The 21,573-nt window shown below is 44.0% G+C and overlaps 1 protein-coding gene across 1 annotated transcript in view; it reads right to left on the bottom strand.

The window, feature by feature from the left end:
• The window catches only part of FAT2 (FAT atypical cadherin 2), an 87,213-nt gene extending 77,885 nt beyond the window's left edge, over positions 1 to 9,328 (bottom strand). Inside the window, 3 exon segments of the mRNA XM_044454615.1 lie at positions 3,871 to 4,185; positions 5,231 to 8,503; positions 9,292 to 9,328. Coding sequence (XP_044310550.1) covers positions 3,871 to 4,185; positions 5,231 to 8,503; positions 9,292 to 9,328 — 3,625 coding nt within the window.
• Between the last annotated feature and the right edge of the window lie 12,245 nt (positions 9,329 to 21,573).

Here is a 21,573-nt window from a genome sequence, read left to right on the forward strand (position 1 = left end):
GAGGAGAGATTGAGGGAACTGAGTCTTTTCAACCAGGAGAAGAGGAGACTTCGAGGGGATCTGCTGGTGACATACAAGTATGTGAGGAGGTGTCACACGGAGGTGGGTAGAGACCTGTTCTCCCCTGCAGAGGAGGGCAGGATGCGCTCCAACGGAGCAAAGCTCAGGGAACCAAGGTTCAGTTTGGATGCCAGGAAGTACTTCCTGACAGTTAGGACCCCGAGGGCATGGAATGGGCTTCCTCGGGAGGTGGTTGAGGCCCCATCAGTGAGGGAATTCAAGGAAAGATTGGACAACCACATGCTGGGGATACATGAGTGGAGTCAGGGGTCAGACAAGATGGCCCAGAAGGCCCATTCTGACTTGCTCTGTTTCTATTTCAAAACCTTAACCTTCGTATCCGTACACAGAAGTATATCCCACATGGAGAGAGAATATTATTAGTAGGCTGACGATCTGAGCTACGGTGGCTCCTATAGAAGCATCTCTTAGGTTTGTGTCTTTAATTCCTAATTCAAAGATTTAAATCCACAAATGTAAGATTTGGTAATAAAAGACAGTGGATTTAGATTTGGAACAACCCAAGCATGTAGGAACTTGCTGCAGGAGTAAAGGTTAGAATATCAAATCCTTCTGCAGCAACAAAACCCTTTAGTTCAGTATCATCTAATATTCTCCACTGAATTGATTAATCTTGTTACAAATCTTCTAATTCAAATATTAACTGACATTTGCCAGTATCAAACTACGTAGCATTTCCTTAGTGCTTTTTTTAATGTGCCTTAAAGATGAGAGTTTGCTGAAAAATAACCCAATTCAGCCCACTCCCAATCCTTGAATCAGAAGCAGGCAGGAAGTCCGTTGAGTGGGACTTCCCAGCATTAATACATCTTTAGTGTTTTCCACTGTCATATCAACCAAGCAAAGGGATCCAAGGAGGATGGTTAAAAATAAACCCAGAAAACTGTTTATCTTGAGGGAAGAAAAGCTTTGGGCCAAAAAATTGCCTGGAAGTCTAGCCATCTGCCCTGGAAACCTTACTACTTAAGCCTAAATTGCATTGTCTCCAATGTTAGGGTGAAATGAATGGGTCAAATTAGACTGATCTGGATAGAATCTACTACAGGGGACAGGTTGCGGTTACTTGATGAAAGAAAGGCATTCTGTACATGCCCAGAAATCTAAACCTGGCATTTTTACTGAGAGCAGGGTCCGTGAATAAATTGTTAAACCTTTACTAATTTTTATAAGGTTTAGAGCAGCAAATGTTACAAACAACATACCAGGCCCTCTTTAAACCTGTTTTCCATTGATCCCTTAGTCTATCACGTGATAGAAAACTTGTAGCTGTTTACTTCAAAATAGGCCCCAGGAGGACCCTGGTCCTATTCTGGGATACATTCTTTTGAGGCTTGCAAGCTGCCATGATATACAGAGGGGTGCTCAGTTACAGTTGCCTTGGTATTTTGCACTGCTCCAGTGCCCACAGCTAATGCCCCAGGTCTCTCTTCCTTTCCTTTAAGCGGCTGGCCTGCTCAGCAACAGTAAGATCTACGAGGGAAGCTCCGTTTATGTGTATCCTTCCTTAAACATGTGCCCCAGTGGGTTCTTGGGCCCATAAATACTCCTTGTGAAATTTGGGAGCATATTTTCCCACTGCAGGTTGGGGAACTTTCCCCAGTGAAAGATCATTCTGTTAAAAACACAGCTGTGCCATCTTCTCACATTCCATTGACAGTGGCAGGTAGTTGCATCACTATGTAACTGTAACGTTACCGATTCACACATGATTCATTCAGCTATGTGGGCTGCCTGTTTCACAAGCCTGGCACACTTCTTTAGGGAAAACAGCTGAGCGTTTTCAAGGATGTGTGTAACCGGATGGGATATCCCAGCTCTGGCATCCCAGAAACCCTATAGCCATAACACTGATTGAGGAAGGAAGCCCCTCCTCTTCAGTTGCCAGTGTCTCATATAAGGGAGGCTAGCCCAGCTGGCCCCCGAAACCCAAACTGCCATCCTTGGCTGGCATGAGGGCCACACTGCCCACCCCTTTTCTTAGCGGGGATGCACTGTGTGTGTGTGTGTGTGTGTGTGTGTGTGTGTGTGTGTGTGTGAGAGAGAGAGAGAGAGAGAGACAGAGAGAGAGAGAGAGAGAGAGAGAGAGAGAGAGAGAGACAGAGAGAGAGAGAATCTCTTTCAGTTTCCATCAGGAAGGAAGAGCACATTATAAGCAATAATTTAAATGCCATCAGGGGCACTCTATATGGCATGTCCCCAGTTACGCTGAGCACTGATCACCAGTGGTAGTATAGTTTGCGCCGGAATATCTATGCCTTTATTTAGTTGCTGTAAAAGGATCAACACTGAAGCACATTTCACCTTCTGAAGTCAGCAAGGTGCATTCACACCCCTCCTGTGTCAGCTAGACCCAAAAATTCAAAACTAGTACCAATATACCTGAGCTGTGTCCCTAATACGCACCTATTGCAGCCCAACAGTTAGTTAATTACAGTGCAATCTTATTCATGTCTCCTGGGAAGTGAGCTCTCTGGAGATCGATGGGACAGGTAGGCGTATATAAGATTACAGTCTAAATTCACACTGCATGAAGCACAGCACTTCCTATTCTACTGTACCACTTGAAGTGGGATCGTGCACATGTCTACAAAGAAGTAAGTTGCACAGGCTGAGCTGATAACTGATAGCAAGTCATTAAGAGAACTCATGATTTGCTGCTGGGCTGCAAATTGTGGGTTGTTTGTGATTCATAAACCACTGTTCATTAGTGTGGCTGGCTTCAGACCACACATTAACCCATGTTTCAATGACAGCTCCCACTCAACCCACCCTCAGCACCTGAGCATGGGTATCATATTGGGTGAACTCAGAGACTGTGTTAAATGAGACATCGGCATGTGCAGGATTACAACCTCAGAGTAGGACTCTCTGCTTTAAGATGGGCCCAGTACCAGTCTACTAACACCGAGAGACAGTTTACATTAAACACCAGGAAGATTAAAAAAATCTGGAAGGATCTGTTACCTAAGCTAGCGATGACACAGACATAATGGACACAAAAGACAGAAAAAGGCTAAGTTGATACCTTCTTTGCTAACACTGACAAAAACAAGGGAAGCAATAAATAAACCTCAGACTTATAGAAACTGAGAAGCAAGGGGAATTTAAATAGCACAGATAGCTACTTGGACTGAATATGAATTAGGAGCTCAAGCTTCTACAGTGCCCTTTCAGCTCATACTGTAACAACTACAGTTTTTTAAATTGCTCTGAATGTCCCAAGACACGCTTTTTGATGGCAAATCTTCTATGTGAAGAGGCACGGATGTGATCCAGTGGCTGGAACAAGTTCCAGGAGGCTCACAGGGATGGTTAGAAGCCGTGCTGTCCAAACCCAGCCTCTGTGTTCAACGGGACTTACCACCATAGTCAGAATATTTAACACCCGGGTTCCACAGACACATGATCCAGGCAAGCACCACTCACTGTATTTACATTCACAAGTTCTCAACAGTCTAAAATCCATACCAGGTCACAACCTACTCCTCTTAATGGAAACTGTGCTGGCACAGCACTAAAGGATTCATATCAACAGTCTAATTTCCTCTTGTTCTTCCATCTTTCAACTGCTTAGACCTGAGAAGCCAAAATAAGGAGTATTCATTCCCTCTAGGCTATTTAAACTCTTCTTCTTGTGGTTTTTGGTATAGCTGCAATTATTTTTTACAAGCAAGAATTACAATTTGAAATTCAGGCTTTGGACACAGTGGACAATATGGACCAGACTGTATTCCAGGAGTCACCTCATATGCACAAGGAGGGTTTTAAAAGCAAGCACGGGATCCTTACCAGTGATAGGATTAATGGCAAACAATCCTAGATGGTTTCCATTGATGATATGGAAAGTCAGCTTCCCTTGGGAACCAGAATCTGGATCAGTGGCCTCAACCTGAAGGATGGAGGTATTGGCTGGTGAATTCTCCATGACAGAGGAATAATAGACAGGATGGGACATCTGGGGCGGATTGTCATTTACGTCAGTGACTTCAATGTAAATTTCAACTACGGAAGACAGAGGGACTGATCCTTGATCAACAGCCAGCACTGTCAGCCAGTAATGAGACCTGGATTCTCTGTCAAGTGGCCCTGTGATAAAGATTATACCTAAGAGAAACAAAAAAGAGTCTATGTATTATGTTGCCAGAAAAAAACTACATGTAAAGCATAATCCCCTTTTTAAAAATTAAACTAAAAGGGTGCCAGTGTTTACTTTAAAGATAAAGGATGGAATCCTGCATTGTGCAAGGACTGGACAGAATGCTCTCCTTTGTCTTTGCATCCTATGGCCCCATGCTCCAAAAGTGTCCCCAGGGGGTCCCCAAATTCTCTGAAGCAGATTTTAAGGGCATAATGCAGGGGTTGCAGAAGGAACCCTTCTGGTTCCAATGACAGAGGTAGAAGGACTTCACTAGATTCTAGTGACTGTAACCAGTGAAAATATACTGTTAAGCTTTACCTTGTCTTCATTGTTTGAGCATCCTCTCTCTCTCTCTCTCTCTCTCAAACACACACACACACACACACACAGTTGTAAGAAATATAATTTGCACTTGGGGCCTTTGTTCTAACAACTGTGGATCCAACCAAGGTGTTGTCATCCTGGGTATACAAAAGGAACTTTCAAAAAATAAATTCCATCTATCTGTGTTGCATGGAAAAAATACTTTTTAAAACCCACAACCTTCATAAGTGAGGTGCAGAACAATTCTATGCATGTTTACTCAGAAATGTACCACTTTGTTTATTACTACATAAGTATGCATATGATTACAGCTCAATTAAAACAATAAAATATTGCACTTTAAATTGTCTCTCTAAGGCTGTAGATAAATGAATTCTTTCCATGCTTCTTAAGCAGAAAATATCCTATCTAAATTAGGAGCATATGAGAATCATATGCCTCTCTTGGTGAGTGTCTAGTAGTCCAAATTTTGAGCACCTATGGTTGTTAATTTATAGAGACACATGCATTCATGCAATGCTTGTTCTCAACTAATTTGTTGCAAAGAAGCAAGATTCATTCTGTAAGTTAAACTTTTCAGTAGCCTATAAAACACAAATATACAGGGGAGAAATACTGAGAAATCAACATTTTAGATCACACCATTAGTTTTATTTGACCCACTCTTCCTCGGTGCCCCATTATTACCTGTGTCCTTTTGAAGACTGAAGATACCCAGATCTGTTCCCTCTCGGATGAAGTACTGGATTTCACCATCCTTCCCTTTATCGCCATCTTGAGCTATCACTCTCATCACAGCTGTTCCCTCTTGGCTGTTCTCTTTCACTGACCCTTCATACACAAATGAATCAAAGCGAGGAGGATGCAAGTTTTCATTGACATCCAAAACCTCAATCTCAACATGGCAGAGGGAAGAGAGAGAACGGGGCTTCCCACCATCACTGATCTCCACAGACAGATTGTAAAAGTCCCTCTGCTCGTAGTCTAGTTCCTTTTCCAAGACCAACGCTCCCGTGAGCTCATTCAGATGAAACATATTCTCATCATCACTGAAGAGACTGTACTTCAGCTCTCCCCCAGAGCTGATATCTGGATCAAAGGCTTCCAGGAACAGCAGAGTCGTCCCAAGGGGCAGATCCTCAGGAACCTTCAGCTTGCTCAAGGCTGGGATGCAACGTGGAGAGTTGTCATTTACATCTTCCAAGGAAATAACCAGATCAGCAATTGCAAAGAGCTCGTGGCCTGTTTGTGGTTGGTCTCTGGCCTCAATTTTCAGGACATGGTGAGGCCATAATTCTCTGTCCAGTGAAGCAGTCACTACTACTTCTCCAGTGATACTGTTGATGGCAAATTTATCAGTGGCTGCTAGAAAGGAGTATTTCACTCTCCCATTGTCATCTGTATCAGCATCATTTGCTTGTACTGCAGTGACTGTTGTGCCTATTTTTACATCCTCTGGTATAGTAACCAAGTAGGTGCTTTGCAAAAATGTAGGTGCATTATCATTTGAATCCAGAATGTTTACTGCGAGTAGCTTCCAGGATGACAGCTGAGGATTGCCAAGGTCATATACTGTGACGTTCAGTACATAGAAAGTTGTTCTTTCATAGTCTAAAGGAGAGGATACTAGAAGGAGACCTGTTTCTGTGTCAATATAAAAGCAGCTGTCCTCATTTCCAGAAGATATTACATAGACCATCTTTCCATTGAAGCCAGTATCACGGTCCACTGCTGTTAGCTGAGCAATGCTTGAGTTGACTGGTACTGTCTCCACAACATCAACCGATCGTGGGAAGGAGTCATCAAACTGTGGTGCATGGCGGTTTATAAGATAGACATTCAAGGAGGACTCTTCATCTGGGTTTTGCTCTGTAGACTGGAAGCCAGTGGAGTGGCTCATTGTCCTCTTCACCTCATTCAGCACCCCAGTTTCTTCACACTGAAAGGACACTGGAGTATCTTGGTTGACGACAGTGATGTTTACACATGTTGGGAAAGCATAGTTGTCTCCATCCGTAGCAGTAATTTTGAGAGTGTAGAAGGTTGGTAGTCCAGCGTAGAGATCTCGGAGAGGAGCTCTAACAGAAATCACCCCAGATACAGAATCCAATTCAAAGAGCTGCCTTTCATTGCCAGCTATGATTTCATACTTTACATGCTGCAGCTCATCTACATCAATGGCCGACACTGTGACCACAGAGTGCCCCACGGGCAAGTCCCATGGCACAGTCCCATTGCAGTTAATCTTCTCAAACATGGGAATGTTATCATTTAGGTTGCTCAGTGTGAGGGACACATCAACGTCCGTCTGATGGCGAAAAGGAGACCCCGAATCTGATGCCCACACACGCAGGTGGTACCGCCTCTGCATTAACTCATAATCCATTAGCTTGGAGGTGGAGATGACGCCTGAAAACGGATCGATGACAAACGGAGCGGCTCTCTGGTTGGCTATGGTATAGGTGATGAGCCCGTTCTCCCCGGAGTCACTGTCTGTAGCCCTTATGGAGAGGATACTGGTGCCAGGAGGCAGATTTTCATCGACGCTGCCCTGGTACAGAGGCTGGGTAAACCTTGGAGCATGGTTGTTGCAGTCCACGATGTCAACAATGACTCTGACAGAGAGCTGGCTGTAACTGCTCACAACTTCCAGTTCAAAGTGGGACTGTTCCTGGAAATCCATCCACTTGTCTGTAGTTATCAGACCAGTTTGTGCATTGATTTTAAAGCGTGTGCTGTCGGAACTAGGTTTCAGAATGTATTTTAGATTTGTGAGAGCCGGAATCATTTGAACCAAAGCAACGTGACTTCCGGGAGGTGCAAATTCACTGAGCTGCACTTGATATGTATCTTTTTCAAATCTGGCAGAAATGTATTTTGAAGGCAGTATTTGAACAACTACAACTGGAGAAAGAAGTGGTGGTTTGTTCTTGTCCTTAGCCTGCAGGCTGAGATTGAAACCATGAGGGCTATCGTTCCAATTGATCTCTTTGGCTGACACTATCAGGAACTCATTACTTCCTACATATGATCTGATCAATTTGAAATGCTTTCTTGGGTCTCCACCCACAATGTCAACTGACTCGACCCCAGCTCCTGAGCCGTCTTCTTCCACACGCAGGGTAGCATAGAGGAGATCCTCAGAAGACGCTAACGACCTCACTGCCACCGAAGAAATCACAGGGGGCTTCCTGAGAGAGGGTTCCACTTGGACTGTGAGACTGGCCAGGTTGCCAAAGCCATTTCCTTCAGAGATCTTCCTCATTCTGTCCACAGCCAAGACTTTCAAGCGGTGCTCCCCTCTGTGGGTGGCATTCAGTCTCACAGCATTCATCACTACCCCACTGGTGGGGTGAATTGTAAACAACGGTGACCGTGTGTTTAATGCGTAATAGAACCCTGAATTCTGGCCAATGTCTGCATCTGTGGCACTGACCACACCAATCACGGTTTTAGGGGGCGTGTCTTCTTGAACGGTCACTTTATAAGAAGGGGGCGAGAACAGAGGCTTCAAGTCATTTCTGTCAAGGATGTGGATCAGTACTTTGGTCCAAGCCTCGTAGGAAAAGGTCTTCTCCATGGCTTGGATTATTAGCATGTACTTGTCTCTGAACTCCCTGTTCAGTCGATCTGTATTACCACTTCTAGTTCTAATCCTCAAAAAGCAGAAATCTCCAACAATATACTCCTCAGCTTTGAACAGGCCACTGGTGTCTCCAGAAGCAATTCTGTATTTGACGTCCCATGCTGGGTCTGTGATATAAATGCCCATTTTGACGTAGCTCTCCACATAGGTTTTGGGAGGTGAATTTTCATAGATTGTGGTGTTATAGAGAGGATAGGTGAAGTGCAGCTGGGAAGCATTGCCTTTCTGTGGACTTCCCTCACAAGCCAGAAAGGACATGAGGCAAAGCGTAAAGCTCACGACAAGCCTCCGTGTATCGTTGTCCATTGCTGGTCCTAATTGGGAGAGAAGGAGAATGGTCAGAGGGCAACACAGTAAGGCCAGGTAGAAAAAAGATAAATGCTGCCTAAGCCACGTGTTAACCATTTATGATCTATACGTTAAAAACAGAAGCGAAATCTCACTGACTCCTTGAAATAGCTTATTTTCCCTTTTGCCTACCATTTGGAGCTCAGTAACAGCGTCCGACAAACTTCATGGAAAGCCTCTTTCGCAGGCTGTTCTTTCATGTGGCTTCTGTTCCTCAGTTTATGTTTGTGCATCAGCGGCTGCTTACAGGCCTTCATTCTGATTTCTGGCTGCCTTCGCCTTGGCACACACACAAGCCCTGTTCACTCATTTCCACTATGTCAATACTGACCATATGGAGGGAACTGTGCCTGCTCACTGGGCCTCTGCACACTCCGTGAAAGTAGGTAAGGGCCTTCTAAGGTGTGTGTTGTACGAACACAGGTTCTTTTCTGCATGTACAGTCTATGTTATGCTCCCACATAATGCAGAGAGGCATGCTCAGGAGGGGAAAGCCGATATAAAAAGTGCTATGATTAATATGACCTAGCAAAAACCATGTGTTGAACTCCACAGTCATCAAGCTTTTGAGATCTTATACCAAGCTGAAACATGGGACCCAGTTTTTTGCCATATTCTTCCAACCACAGTCTCTTTCTCTCTCTCATTATCCTAAAGAAACAAGCTGGAGTTTCCGTCTCTCCTGTGGAGCAGTAGACACATTGTAGGTTATAACTCTCTTGCCGAAGGCCAATGGTTTGTCTTGTTGACTTACGTGGCCTCATCCCAGCAAAGTCTTTGTAGGGATACATCACTTAGATCTGCTTGTTATCCTACCGTCAGAGAGGCTGGGAACTGGACAACTGCATCACCACCACCACCACCACTTTACTGGACTTGTATCTGCTTTTTCCTTTTGTGAGGAACTCAAAGCAGCTTACATAGCTCAATTTTATCCTCACAACAACAATCCTGTGAGGCGGGTTGGGCTGAAAGCAAATGACTGACCCAAAGTCAGCAGTGAGCTAGTTGGGTAAGTGGGGACTAGAACCCAGAACTCCTGGATTCCCAATGCAACATTTGGCACTAGCTCTCCAGTGGCTTTAACCATAGTTTGCTCAATGCAAATGTAACAATACAAATCATGGCTTGCTGTCCAGTTTGAAGACCTAGTTTCATATTTTTATTTGCAACCAATCCTTAGCTGTGATTTAGGCATTCAGATGCAGTACTTAACCAAGTCGAAGAAGGAAAACTGTGAGTAAATATTATGGGGCCATCATGGGTAAAATATGGTTTACTTTAGCAACGTAATATGTGTTCCCATATCCTGGTCTTGCTTTCAACCAAGAGTCATTCTTTCCTTTATGGCAAGTCAGAGAGCTTCAGCTGTTGGGTGGAATAGAAAATAAACAACCGACCACTCCCTCTCCTTGATGCTGTTTTATGACTAGTTTTGTTTTAACTTCACTTCACCCACTCACTTACATTTTTTTAAAATTCCCTAAACTTGTGTTCATTCTCACTAGTGAACATTCACACTTCTGAAAATGTGAAACCCCACCAAAATCTGTATTTTCACAATTTAACCAAAGGACAAAATTGTCATTTTTTAAAAATAATTCCTATTTTTCTAGCACTGAAGTTGCATAAAATTTGAGAAAGCAATAAACTGGTGGACCAGACCATGGGATCCATGTGACTCAGGAAAAGCCAGGCCACTTCAGATACTGCAGACCAAATTCTTAGGCATCTGAATGTGTTTGAATCCATTGTGGATATCTCTGACACGGGCCATCTGCAAGTGGAATGCAAACCACTGGAGAAATCTTGTTTTTGCCCAGTAGAAGAGCAAAGGGCTGGAGGCACCGTCTGAAGTAGCTCTGAGGGTACAAAGAGGGCTGCAGGATGGAGAAAAGCAAAAGGAAGCCTCACTGCGCAGGTGGAAGCCCTCTTGAACAACACTGGATTGAGCCATAATCCTGAAAACATTTTTGCATAAAGACAGGTGAATGCCCTTTCATTTACATTCTGCAGTGAAAAGAGTGGATTTTTACATGCTCTTTGGTTTAATTATAGGTGCCTATATTTCCTCTGGATATCCTGGGAGATCTCGATCAGATGCTGTTCCTTCCTGTGTAAAATTAAAATCAGTGAACAGATACCTGCCAGTTATATGGCATCCTTCTATAGTAAAGAAGACATTATAAGAAGACTTTACTATAGTAAAGAAGACTTGTTTTTTCAGGCACTTTTTCAAGATCTGAACTTCAGAAATATTCTACCTTTTCTTTAAGTGGAACTATAGTTGTGTAGCCTCAGTTTACAGCCCTGATGCTTCTACATGTATTGGCTTCTTTGCGGGAATGTTTCATCATGATAAACAAAATGAAGGATTAAGATACCGTCACTCACATCTGGCTGTTGCTGCTAAACATAACTTTTCCATTCCAGACATGAAACTGGCTATCATTTCATTTTCTTTTGGAATAAAATGCCTGAAATTTAACTTCAGGGCTGACTGGAACAGGCTTCTCCCATTTCATTTCATGCGTGGGTTGGCAGTACTTATACCAGTGTTTGGGGATTCCCGTAATTAGAACTTTTTAATGAACAAGGAAATGCGTGCTATCAATCACAAAATCACAACCAGCATTAACACTGAAGCAGCAAGTAATGCAGTTATGGTATTGCTTATTGAAACTTTGCTTTTAACTTCTACATGACAGAAATTCAACAGTTGCTCTTCCTCTCTCCACACACACACAGGCTGCATCTGCAAGCCACTGAGTTTTATGTACTATTAAATATACTTAGTCTCTATCTGGGAAAAATATCCAAGCAGTCATGTATCCCTGGCGGACAACTACACACCCGCATTGTGAACATAGGTGCTTGGCTCACACATTTACTATAATTAGTTTAATGTGGGAAAATATTTCTCCCATCATGTTTGGCAACATGATGTTGCTATTAACCTCTCTCCAACTTTACCACTGAAATATATAGCAAGGATCCATCTACAGATTTGGAAAGCGCCGGCACCAAGAGAAGCACCCTTCAGTTGCCAACAAGTCTGATCTGCCCCTTTGAGACTGAAAGAAAGCTCCACTCCCCTGAAGACCTTTGCCCACCCATATGCTGAGCAAACTACTGTGCCGAAGGCAGAAGTGGGGAACCAGTGGCCCCAACTCCCAGTGGCCCCAGCCAGCACGACCAACGGAAAGGGAGGATGAGAGTCACAGACCAACAACCGTTGGAGGGTCACAGATTCTCCTCCCCGGGCTTGTGCTGTGAGAAGAGGCAAGTGCCTGCGCGCACACACATTCCCTCACACGGAGCTCCTTCCCAGCCAGCAAGTCCAGCTCGTGGTGTGACTTTGACAAGGTTAAAGAGTCAGGGCGCATTCAGAAACGAGTTGGAGCCTGCTGATTCTACATGCTACGTCAGCTCAGCCTAGAAGGAAGTCATGCAGATGCCTGTGTCCTCAAGTCCTGGGAAACAGGAAGGATATCTCGCCTACTCAGTAAAAGAAATGGACAGACCTTGATCTATCGAATGGGCAGATGCTGCTGTGGAAGCTTACGATGGTCCGAGCTTGCAGCTGGTCTCCTTGCACGAGGGCAACCAGTTCACATCCTGTGGCTCACGCAAAGCAGCTCGCCACATGCCAAGGGTCCACGCAGCCCGTGCATAAGTGGGCCACTTTTCTGCAGGCATCCAGCTCTGCAGCGCAGGACGGCCACACACAGGAGAAGGCAGGGCTTTGGTCTACTTGCCAGCTACGCAGAAGAGGGGATTGCTGGAGGTATAGCTTGTCATGAAGGGGAAAGTACAGTTGCACCTAAGAACTTGCTCTCTGCTACAGAATCCTTATTTTATTTCATTTTTATACTACTCTCTTAAAGCCACATAGGACCAGTCCCAATTTGCATCTAGTAATTTGAGAGAGTTGTTTAATATATATGCACCGATTAGGAGCCGTTACATAAACTGGCCAAGAATTATGTCTGTGACAGCGGGAAGAAAAATCCCAACTTGCACTATACCTCTTACATTATACCACAGATGTAGTTTAATATGTGGAAATTACCTGCCTGTTCAAGAAATGCATATTTTGGCTCACTTCCACCTGCTTAAGGATCCATTAGCGTCCTGTTGTGTGAGCAGTGGGTGCTGCTAATGCACGGGCAGCACTGAACACTGTCAATTGATTTTAAATCAGATGGTATAAACCAGATCTAACTGTAACCCTACCCCACTGTAACCCTACCCCTACAGGATCAGTTGTCTCTTTCCTGCTTAGGTTACATCTATATCACTCAATTTTTCAGGATATAGCTTGTACCAAACATTATTCTAACTGAAATCCTATTCACTTAAATGGGTCTACTGTAAGTAAAATTAACATTGGGTCTATAACATTATGAACAGTATGTACCAGAACCTGTGTGTCTTCGGGTGTATTCACATGGGATCTGAACAAACAGGTTATCTATACAGGTGGGTCTGAACATGGTTATGATCTCCAATATTCCAGTCTTGGACAAGGTGCTAGGGTGCGTGGTGCCTTCTTAGCTCTGGGATTTCTGGAGTAGAAGGATTATCCAGATCCATTTCAATTTGTCTTCAGCTATATGGGAAAGAGGCTGCTTTGGTTGCTTGGTGGATGATCAGTTCCAGGATCTCAACAGACAGAGCATGTCCTTGTAGGTTCTGTCAGACCTTTCGGAAGCGTTTGATACCAGCAATCATGGTGCCATTCTGAGGCACCTGCCTGAGATGGAAAAACAGAGGTAGCTCTGGTCCTTCTTGGAGGGATGGTGCTGTGGGCTTCATGTTTGATCCCATGGCCACTGTAGTGGCCGCCATTGCAGTGGCCCTCAGGGTTCCATCCTATCTTCCATGGTATTTAACTATGCATGAAACTGGTGGGAAGGTTCACAGCAACTCTAGCTCTATTTTCCCTCTAAATGTATGGCATTTGTTCTGATTCTAAATCAGGACCTGATGTTAGTGATGGACTGGATGAGGACAAATAAATTGAAGCTTAACTCAAAAGCGTCAGAGCTGCTCCTAGTCAGTCAAATGGCAGATCAGGGAATGGGGATTTAAGCTGTACCAGATGAGGTTAGGGTTAAGAGGCTAGGTTTCTTCCCTCTCTGCTGTCATTTCACCCGAACGCAAATACTGCTTTATTCAAGAAGGCCTTTTGCCTGTTAATAGATCTGCTAGGTTAGGTGCTTTTTAATTGTGAAAATTCTGTTATTATTGTGCTTTATTGCAGTGGAATATTACTGTTTTAATGAATTTTAATTGCGCATATACACCTCCCTCTACAAAACAATGCAAGAACTTTGACCTTTACTTCAATGGCCTCTCCACTGGCCTGGTTCACACTTAATACTAAGCCATGGTGTGATTTGTCAAAATTGAGCTTGTCACTGGGCGAGTTTGCATGACAGAATAAGTCACAGGGGTTTTTATACAGGATGGTCTATCATGTATTTCAAGCCCTGTCATGGTCTATTTGGTTTTTCAAAACCGTAATAAGACACAACAGTCTGTTCAATGGTTTCCATGTTTCACCATGGTTCTCTTATTGTCTAAATATAGCTTCATGGTTTCCACGGTCCTGGTACACAGCTACCAAAGAGTCCTCTGAAAGAGTGGCAGCTGCTGCAAGAGTCCTCCACTGTGAGACTGAATTCGTAGAAACCATTTAATCAGCTGTCAGGCACAGTGAGGCAAAAGACTGCACACCATGGAAACTACGCAGGGCTGCTTATAGTGATGTGTAAATCCAGCCAGAGGGTCTGAACCAATGGTGTGGTGAAGTGCAGGCTCTCATTATGATAGCTCACAGTGCCACATTCTTGAGGAGAGTCCACAAATTCAGGCAGCTCTGTTCATCCATATCAATTCATATCTAACTGGGTTGAATGAATTCATATCCTCAGGACCTGATGAGCTCCATCCTGGAGTCAAAAAGAAGCTGGCAGAAAAACTCTCAGAACCACTGCCTATTATCTTTGAGAAATCATGGAGGACAGGGAAAGTGTCAGGTGACCAGAAAAGGGCTAATGGTGTCCCCATCTTCAAAAAAGGAAAGAAAAAAGAACCTGGGAATGAAATTCAATTCGGACAAATGCCAAGTTCTGCACCTAGGAAAAAGAAACCAGATGCATTGTTACAAGATGGGGAATACTTGGCTCAACAATACTGCAGGTAAGACGGATCTTGGAATTGTTGCAGATCACAAGCTGGAGTCAGCAATGTGATGTGGCTGAAAAAAGAGCAAATGCTGTTTTAGGCTGAATTCATAGAAAAACAGAGCAGGGAACACAAAAACTGCACTGCCCAGGTAATCCTGTGACCATCTCACCAGCAAAGTTGGGCAAAACTCCACACACTATGGAAACAAATGCAAGCTTGTTTGTCATGTCGTGTGAACCCGGCCACTGTGTTTTTCAACCACTGCCAAACAAGCAGCCATATCAAACCTAAATTGTGATCATATACTACCTTTAAGAAGCAGCCTAAAAAAAAAGGATTACCTCAAAAAAAAAAAGGGTGTTAATTACATGGGCAGCCTCCACAGATTTTTTGTAAAGGCTCTATCCACTGCAGATGTTCTCCTTCAGCACACCAGCAGCCAGGAGGGGCTGAGTCAACCCAGGGGTGGAGTGAAACATGCAGCCCCATGCAGTCCTTCACATGAGCAACCTCCAACATAAAAGATCTGAAGCTGCAGTTTAAATCGCAGGTGGGAATGGAAAATGTGGTGAATAAGCTAAGCTGTGGCTCATACGGCAAGCTTCAGGCACAATTAATTTCTCCTTAATTTCTACAGCACAGTTTGAAGGAGGGGGCAGAGTTGGAAGGTTACAGGTGTGGCCCATCTGATGCTCTGCCTCAAAAGAAGTAGCAGAATGCCTAAAAGGCATCCTGATTTTTATTGTGGAAACAAATACCCATCTTGTGCTTTCATCTCTGATACCTCCAAAGACTGTAGTGACTTTGGAAAAAGAGCCAGACTTTCTGTAGAGGCTACTAACAACTGGCATTACTAGCTCTTGGTAAGGTGTCACTGCTGCCCCCACAATTTCGTGGGCTAGCTTAACACTGGCCTTGCAGAGAACCTGTGGCAGGGGAGTCTTCTATGCAGGCAGGAGATGGCCAACTGGAAGTCCATGGGCTAGATCCAGCTCTCAAAGTGATTTTCCTCATCCCTGGCAACCCTGCCAGGGCATGCTGGAAAAAACTGCCTACCAATTATCTCACCCAAGGGTGTGGAGGGCACTTGCCTAGAGAGCCCACGGAGAGAAAGAAAGGCTGAGACCCCCTCTCTTTAGGGCAGAATTCTACATTTAGGTAGAAAGATACCCTGGCACTGCCAGCATGCCCCCACCAGGCAGGCTCGGAGTTGTAGGGCTTTTTCCTGCCTAAGCTTGCAAAGGCCTGTGCCTTTCCAGTCTGTATCTAATGCATACTCCATAAAGGTGAGCACTTTACTCTGGGATAGAGCCAGCAGTATGAGAGCACCTGATAATAGCCACAGGGTGGTGAGTTTACATGGCCACAGGCTGGAGCAGCCCCAAGAACACAGGCAGTGGCCATCTGTGTCAGAGACCACCCTTTCCCAACCAGGTGCTCTCCAGATATTTTAGACCACAGTTCCCAACATCCCTGACAATTAATAATGCTGGCTGAACCTAGACAATAGTCACTGCAATCACTGAGAAACGGCAATACCTGTTATATGTGCTTGCCTGCCTGGTAGCCAGTCTGGAAAAACCACAGTCTAAGTGTTGCTGCTGCCGAAGACTTTCCTATACTGCCATTTATTCTAGAGAATCTCAGGATGGTTTACAAGGATTAAAATAGCAAAAGAGGCAAAGACAACAAAACAATTAAAAACTCCCATCTTTAAAACTAAACAACACGGCAAAGCCATTTTCCTGTAGTTATATGATCAATGTGTTCCTTTCCTTGCAGCCTTCTCAGAAGTTATTATAACACATCCCTATGAGCAACAAAGACTCCCAAGCAGATCAGCCTTATTTCCTTGGTATAGCAGTGGCCATCTGATGATGGAAACAGTGAAACCACAGAGGTGGGGCGCCTGGGCCAAGTGTCCCTGCTGTCCCTCGTTAGGAAGGGCTGCACTGAGAAGAAAGCAGGGTTTCCTTCTGTAGGTGTGATAGACCTGGCATTAACTAATCTTTTGGTGCTGTCTGTTCCACCAGCTTTGGTTATTTTAGAATCTTCTTAGTAATAAAAGAAAAGGAAAAACTAGCTAACATGTCAGATCTGCATTAAGTGCTGCCAGGTACATGCCAAAAGATCATTAGCAAATGACTCAGTCCGCTCTCATGATCACCATTAACATTTTCAGCTGCTTAAATGCTTTTTAAGCACCTCATCATAGTTTGCTTTTAATTAGTCCAGTATTTTAACTGAGTAACCACCTTGGTAAACCTGAATTAAGTTCTCATTTGAGGCTCCATGTTTAAAAATCTAGCTAAGGCATATTCACATTTATATTCACCTCAATACAAGGGTGAGTTTCTGGAGAGGTAGTTCTTTAAAATGTAGAAAATATTACTGATTACCAATAACTGAAACCTAAGATTAGGTTCTAATAACTCCACTTGCAATATGATGAATACACACATATAACACATTCCCTACTGATCACATTAAAATAAAGACATGTTGTTCTTCCATTCTCTGAAGAAGTAGTATATACAGAAGTTGCTTATTGATTGGCTATCCTGTAGCAAAGTAGGGGTCTAAGTTCCCCTGAAACCAGACTGGTCAATTCATATTTATATGCAGATTTGTCCGTTCATTATAGCCAATCCTATAATGGAGGACTGATCTTAAGGAAGGACTGATCTTAAAGAAGCACACACTTTGAATACAGTGGATCTCATATTTAATCCCCAGCTTCTCTAGGTAGGGCTAGAAGAGAATCCAGACTAAACTACTGGCAAGAGTCTGCCAGTCAGTGTAGACACTATTGGGCTGGCTGGAGGGATGGTTTGAGTCACCATAAAACATCTTCCTGTCACCCAAGGGTGCACCATCTGCTGCACAAGCCCCAGTAACTTCACAAGAGCACAGTACTGCTCCTACACAGCTTTTTCCAAGAAATCTTGCAAGTGGAGTGAAGATGGAAATTTCTAAGCAAAGGAGTAATCTTACTTTCTTTTCCTATCTAGCAAAGTTGCTGCTACTGTTTCTTTTCTGAACCCATGAAATTCTGATAGGGCCCTGTATTATTTAACATCCAGTTATTATTATTTTTGTAAGTTACTACTCAACAAAAGTTTTTAAGCAGCTTGCTAAGAAAGAGTCTAGGCACCTGCTAGATCAGGAGGAGCATGGAAATCCAGGTTACCAACCTCTTAACAGGACAGCAGGACACCCAACAGCATCTGATTCCTGCTCAATGCACTGGTGAAGGAGGGGACAGATAAGCAGGTTGTCCCTCCTGCTGCATTGCCATCGTGTTGCAGGAGAAAAGGGCTCTCCTGCCTTGCAAGAGGAAAGCCCAACGGACTGGAAGAGGAAGGATGGAACTACCAGCCCCTCTCTGCTGAACAGGATTCACCATTAAATGCAAGGCTGGCCTGAAATTTACCAGATTTTTTTAAAAGGCAGCCCCTGCCCAAAGTCTTGCAATCTAAAACAACCCCCCCGCCCCATCCCCGGCTGCCAGAGAAAAAGGCGGGGATGGAAAGGGAAGAGAAAAACAAGTTCCAGAATAATTTGTGTATGGAATTCTGATGATGAAAAATAAAATTGCACTGCACTGGTTTAGGCTTTGTTCATTTCAAGGGGACCTGCCCTGAGGTGGCGCCATGCTTCAGCTGGGCTATGCAACTTCATTCTCAGCCGCTCCATCCCTCTCACTAAGAAAAAAACCTGGCATGTCCCTGCCCATTTATTACTTCTCAGCCAAAGGAGGATGGAAACCCAGCTGTTAAATTGGTGAGGGTTTCACAGAAAGGTGGGCTATCCAGTCAAGGGAGCACCACTTCACCCCTGAAGAACACCCTTAAACTCTCTCTCTTCCCACCTTTGCTAAGCCGTGTGCTTCTTAATCCTAATACCAGTTGCATTTCTGATCTTTGCACTTTACAGCCCCAATAAAACTGACCCCCTCTTGAGTCATCTGTAAAGCTGGAGGAGTAATTTTTCCCCTCCATCCTTTTCTTCATTCTTCCCTGTAAATTTTAGCAGGAAGGGAAACGTGTTGCTGCATGTGGGTATTTGAGGCAACTGAAGCAGCCCTTGTCCAGGTGAGGAGGAAAGGCGGGGGAGGGAGAGCTGCATCTGCAATCTTCTGCTAGAGGGGAGCCCGTGTTGTCCAGAAATTCGACATCACCCACTCCCCACCTGGCTCCCTGAAATTGCCCCTTGGACGCAGCAGATTAAACAAACAGGAGAGAACAGTACCATTTTCTCCACAGCAACATGTGAACTAGTACACACTATCAGACACAATTCCTGTATCATTACATATGTTAAGGTATACCCATAGGATGTGTGTGCATGTAAGATATATAAATAAAGCAACTGCATATTAAAGGGTTAGCTCCCCGTTAAGCATATTGTAGGCTGCAGCACTAGGTTTGTGGCCAGATGATACATAAGAAGGTCTTCCAACTTCCACTGATAAAGAAGATACGCACTTGCCTTCTCAACAAGGCCCCAAAGTTAGATTAACGGAGGAATCTGGGGAAAAGGATTGGAGTAGGAGAAGCAGATGTCACTGGGTTCTGAATGCAATGCTGGGGCACAGTCACATCATACTCTACAGCCAGGTCAGGGACCTGATGAAAAGGCTGTGCAGTCTGCAGTTGTTCATATTCTATAGGCATGGACACTGGGGCTCAGAAATGGGCTCTCTGAGATCCCCAACAAGTTTCTGGGTTCCTTGGGTCACTGTGACTTTTCGTTTGTTTCTTCAATGTCAATAGTTCCAAACCTGGACATGTGCTTGACTCTCAGTAGTAAGGGCTCAGCAAGTGATTTAGTTTCCTTCTCTGCAGATGTTTAATATTTAGGGGGTAGAGTAGGTTCAGTCTCCAATAAAGTGCTTATCAGATACAGAAGTAAATAACAGAAAGGTTTAGTGAAGCTTTCCTCGGCCTTTTATCCTAGGATTGATATCTTATCTTGGTTAGAATAAAGGTTATATAGACTCTATAATATGGAGGCTTGATTCTGACATACTGAAAATGATGAATTCTGATCATGTCAAGATCTGTACCAAATTTATATCATCTACTGGATCAGTCTTCTAACAAAGCATGTGATTTCTAGTATCAGGCACTTTTGCATGGGACATGCAGCCAGACCAAGAATCTCAAGCAAGACAACAGGAATGCAATGACAGCTGTGGGCCAGGGTGAATCTGTCACACTATAGTGGCCAGTGAGGGCTGTGGCACTGCAACTGAGGCTGTGATTAAAATTCAGGACCTTCTATTTAATAAAATAAAAATTTGACATGCTTCCAAGATATGCATGTTACAAAACATGTACACCTTGGCCCTCAGAGTAATATATGGGGATATGAAGTCCCCACTATCATTCTCTTCCTTGATTACAAACACTTGCAACTTTCTGATGCCTCCTGCCTAAGTGTCCTCCCTAGGCACCGAGCCTTGTATCGTGCTGTTTTTAGTCTGAAAGGTGTGTATGGCTGCCGTACTGTACATTTGCTGTGGGAAACTCCAGCCAACATGCATCAAACACATTTGCTAAGTAAAGTGTAACATTCCCTCAGTCTTTTGGCCAAGCTGTTCTCTTCACTGCTACTGGAAAGGTTGCCAAGATCCTCTGCAAGATTGCTGCTGGGAGAGTAGAGAACCAACAGACAGTTCTCCTTAAAAACACTAGACGGGGTTAATCAGGTTAGTTTTTCAAAAACACATTTATACAGAGTGATCTTTCTCCCTCCTCACCCAACGCACAATAAGATTGTCCAGCTTCCTTATTAAAGTTGTGGTGAGCTTTCCCTGCACATGAGAAGTACCTCTCCATCCAGTGGGGAGCCTAGTCTTGTGAACACGCTGAAGGTGTTTCGCAAGAAGCATGGGCCCGGGGAGAGCAAACGGAGAGGGCAAGGCTTTGTGTTCCCATCAGAAAAGTAGAGCCCCTTGGCCATAAAGAGGGATAAATGGATATATTAGCAGATTAGATAGCAGATGGTGGCCTGCAGAAAAGTCCCCGCTTTGCTTGCTATGCCTGCCTGGATGTCTGCATGTTAGTCACAGGAGATGCTCCAGAGGATTGGGCTCTTTCCAGACCATCCCTGCATCGTGGGCAAATGCACAATGGCTACTCTGTCCAGGTCTGGCATAGCACCGGCTTTCATGTTCATGTATTTATTGCATTTCCATACAGAAATAGTAGAAACTTTCTCACAACAATTAAAACCATAAAAAAACAGATACGAGATAAAAGCTTAAAAGAACTGCTTTCTGGGCTGATCAGAATTAAGACCATAAAATGCAACGTAAGATATAAGATGAAAGTTTAAGAGATTAAAACAATAAATATACAATGAAAGTGTACAATAAAAGTAAAACCCAAATAAAACCTAGGAACTGTGTGGAGGTTTAAAATCAATAAAAACAGAAACTGAAAGACTGGGAAATGCCTGGGAAAATAAAAAGAGCACAACGTAGATGATGGATGGACGTCTGGGAAGTTCATTCGGCAGTTAAGGTGCCACAACAGAAAAGGCCCTTCTTTTAGGAGCTACCCACCTCTCTCCCTCTGGCAAAGAAGGACTGCTAAGAATGATGTCAGATTCCAAGCAGGCCTACATGGGAGGAGATGATCCTTCTGGTGACTGGTCTCCAAGACATGTAAGGCTCTGAATATGAATCTCAGCATCTTGAACTAGGCCTGGACATGGACCAGCAGACAGTGAAGCATGATATCGCAGGATCATGCTGGCCAGTCCCTGTTAATGATCTCTCTGCCCTATTTGGAGCAGCTGAAATTTCCAGGCCATTCCAAAGCAGCCCTTCACA

Source organism: Varanus komodoensis, unplaced genomic scaffold, assembly GCF_004798865.1.
Source record: "Varanus komodoensis strain SLA01 unplaced genomic scaffold, ASM479886v1 scaffold7_3, whole genome shotgun sequence".
In the NCBI taxonomy this organism is placed as follows: domain Eukaryota; kingdom Metazoa; phylum Chordata; class Lepidosauria; order Squamata; family Varanidae; genus Varanus; species Varanus komodoensis.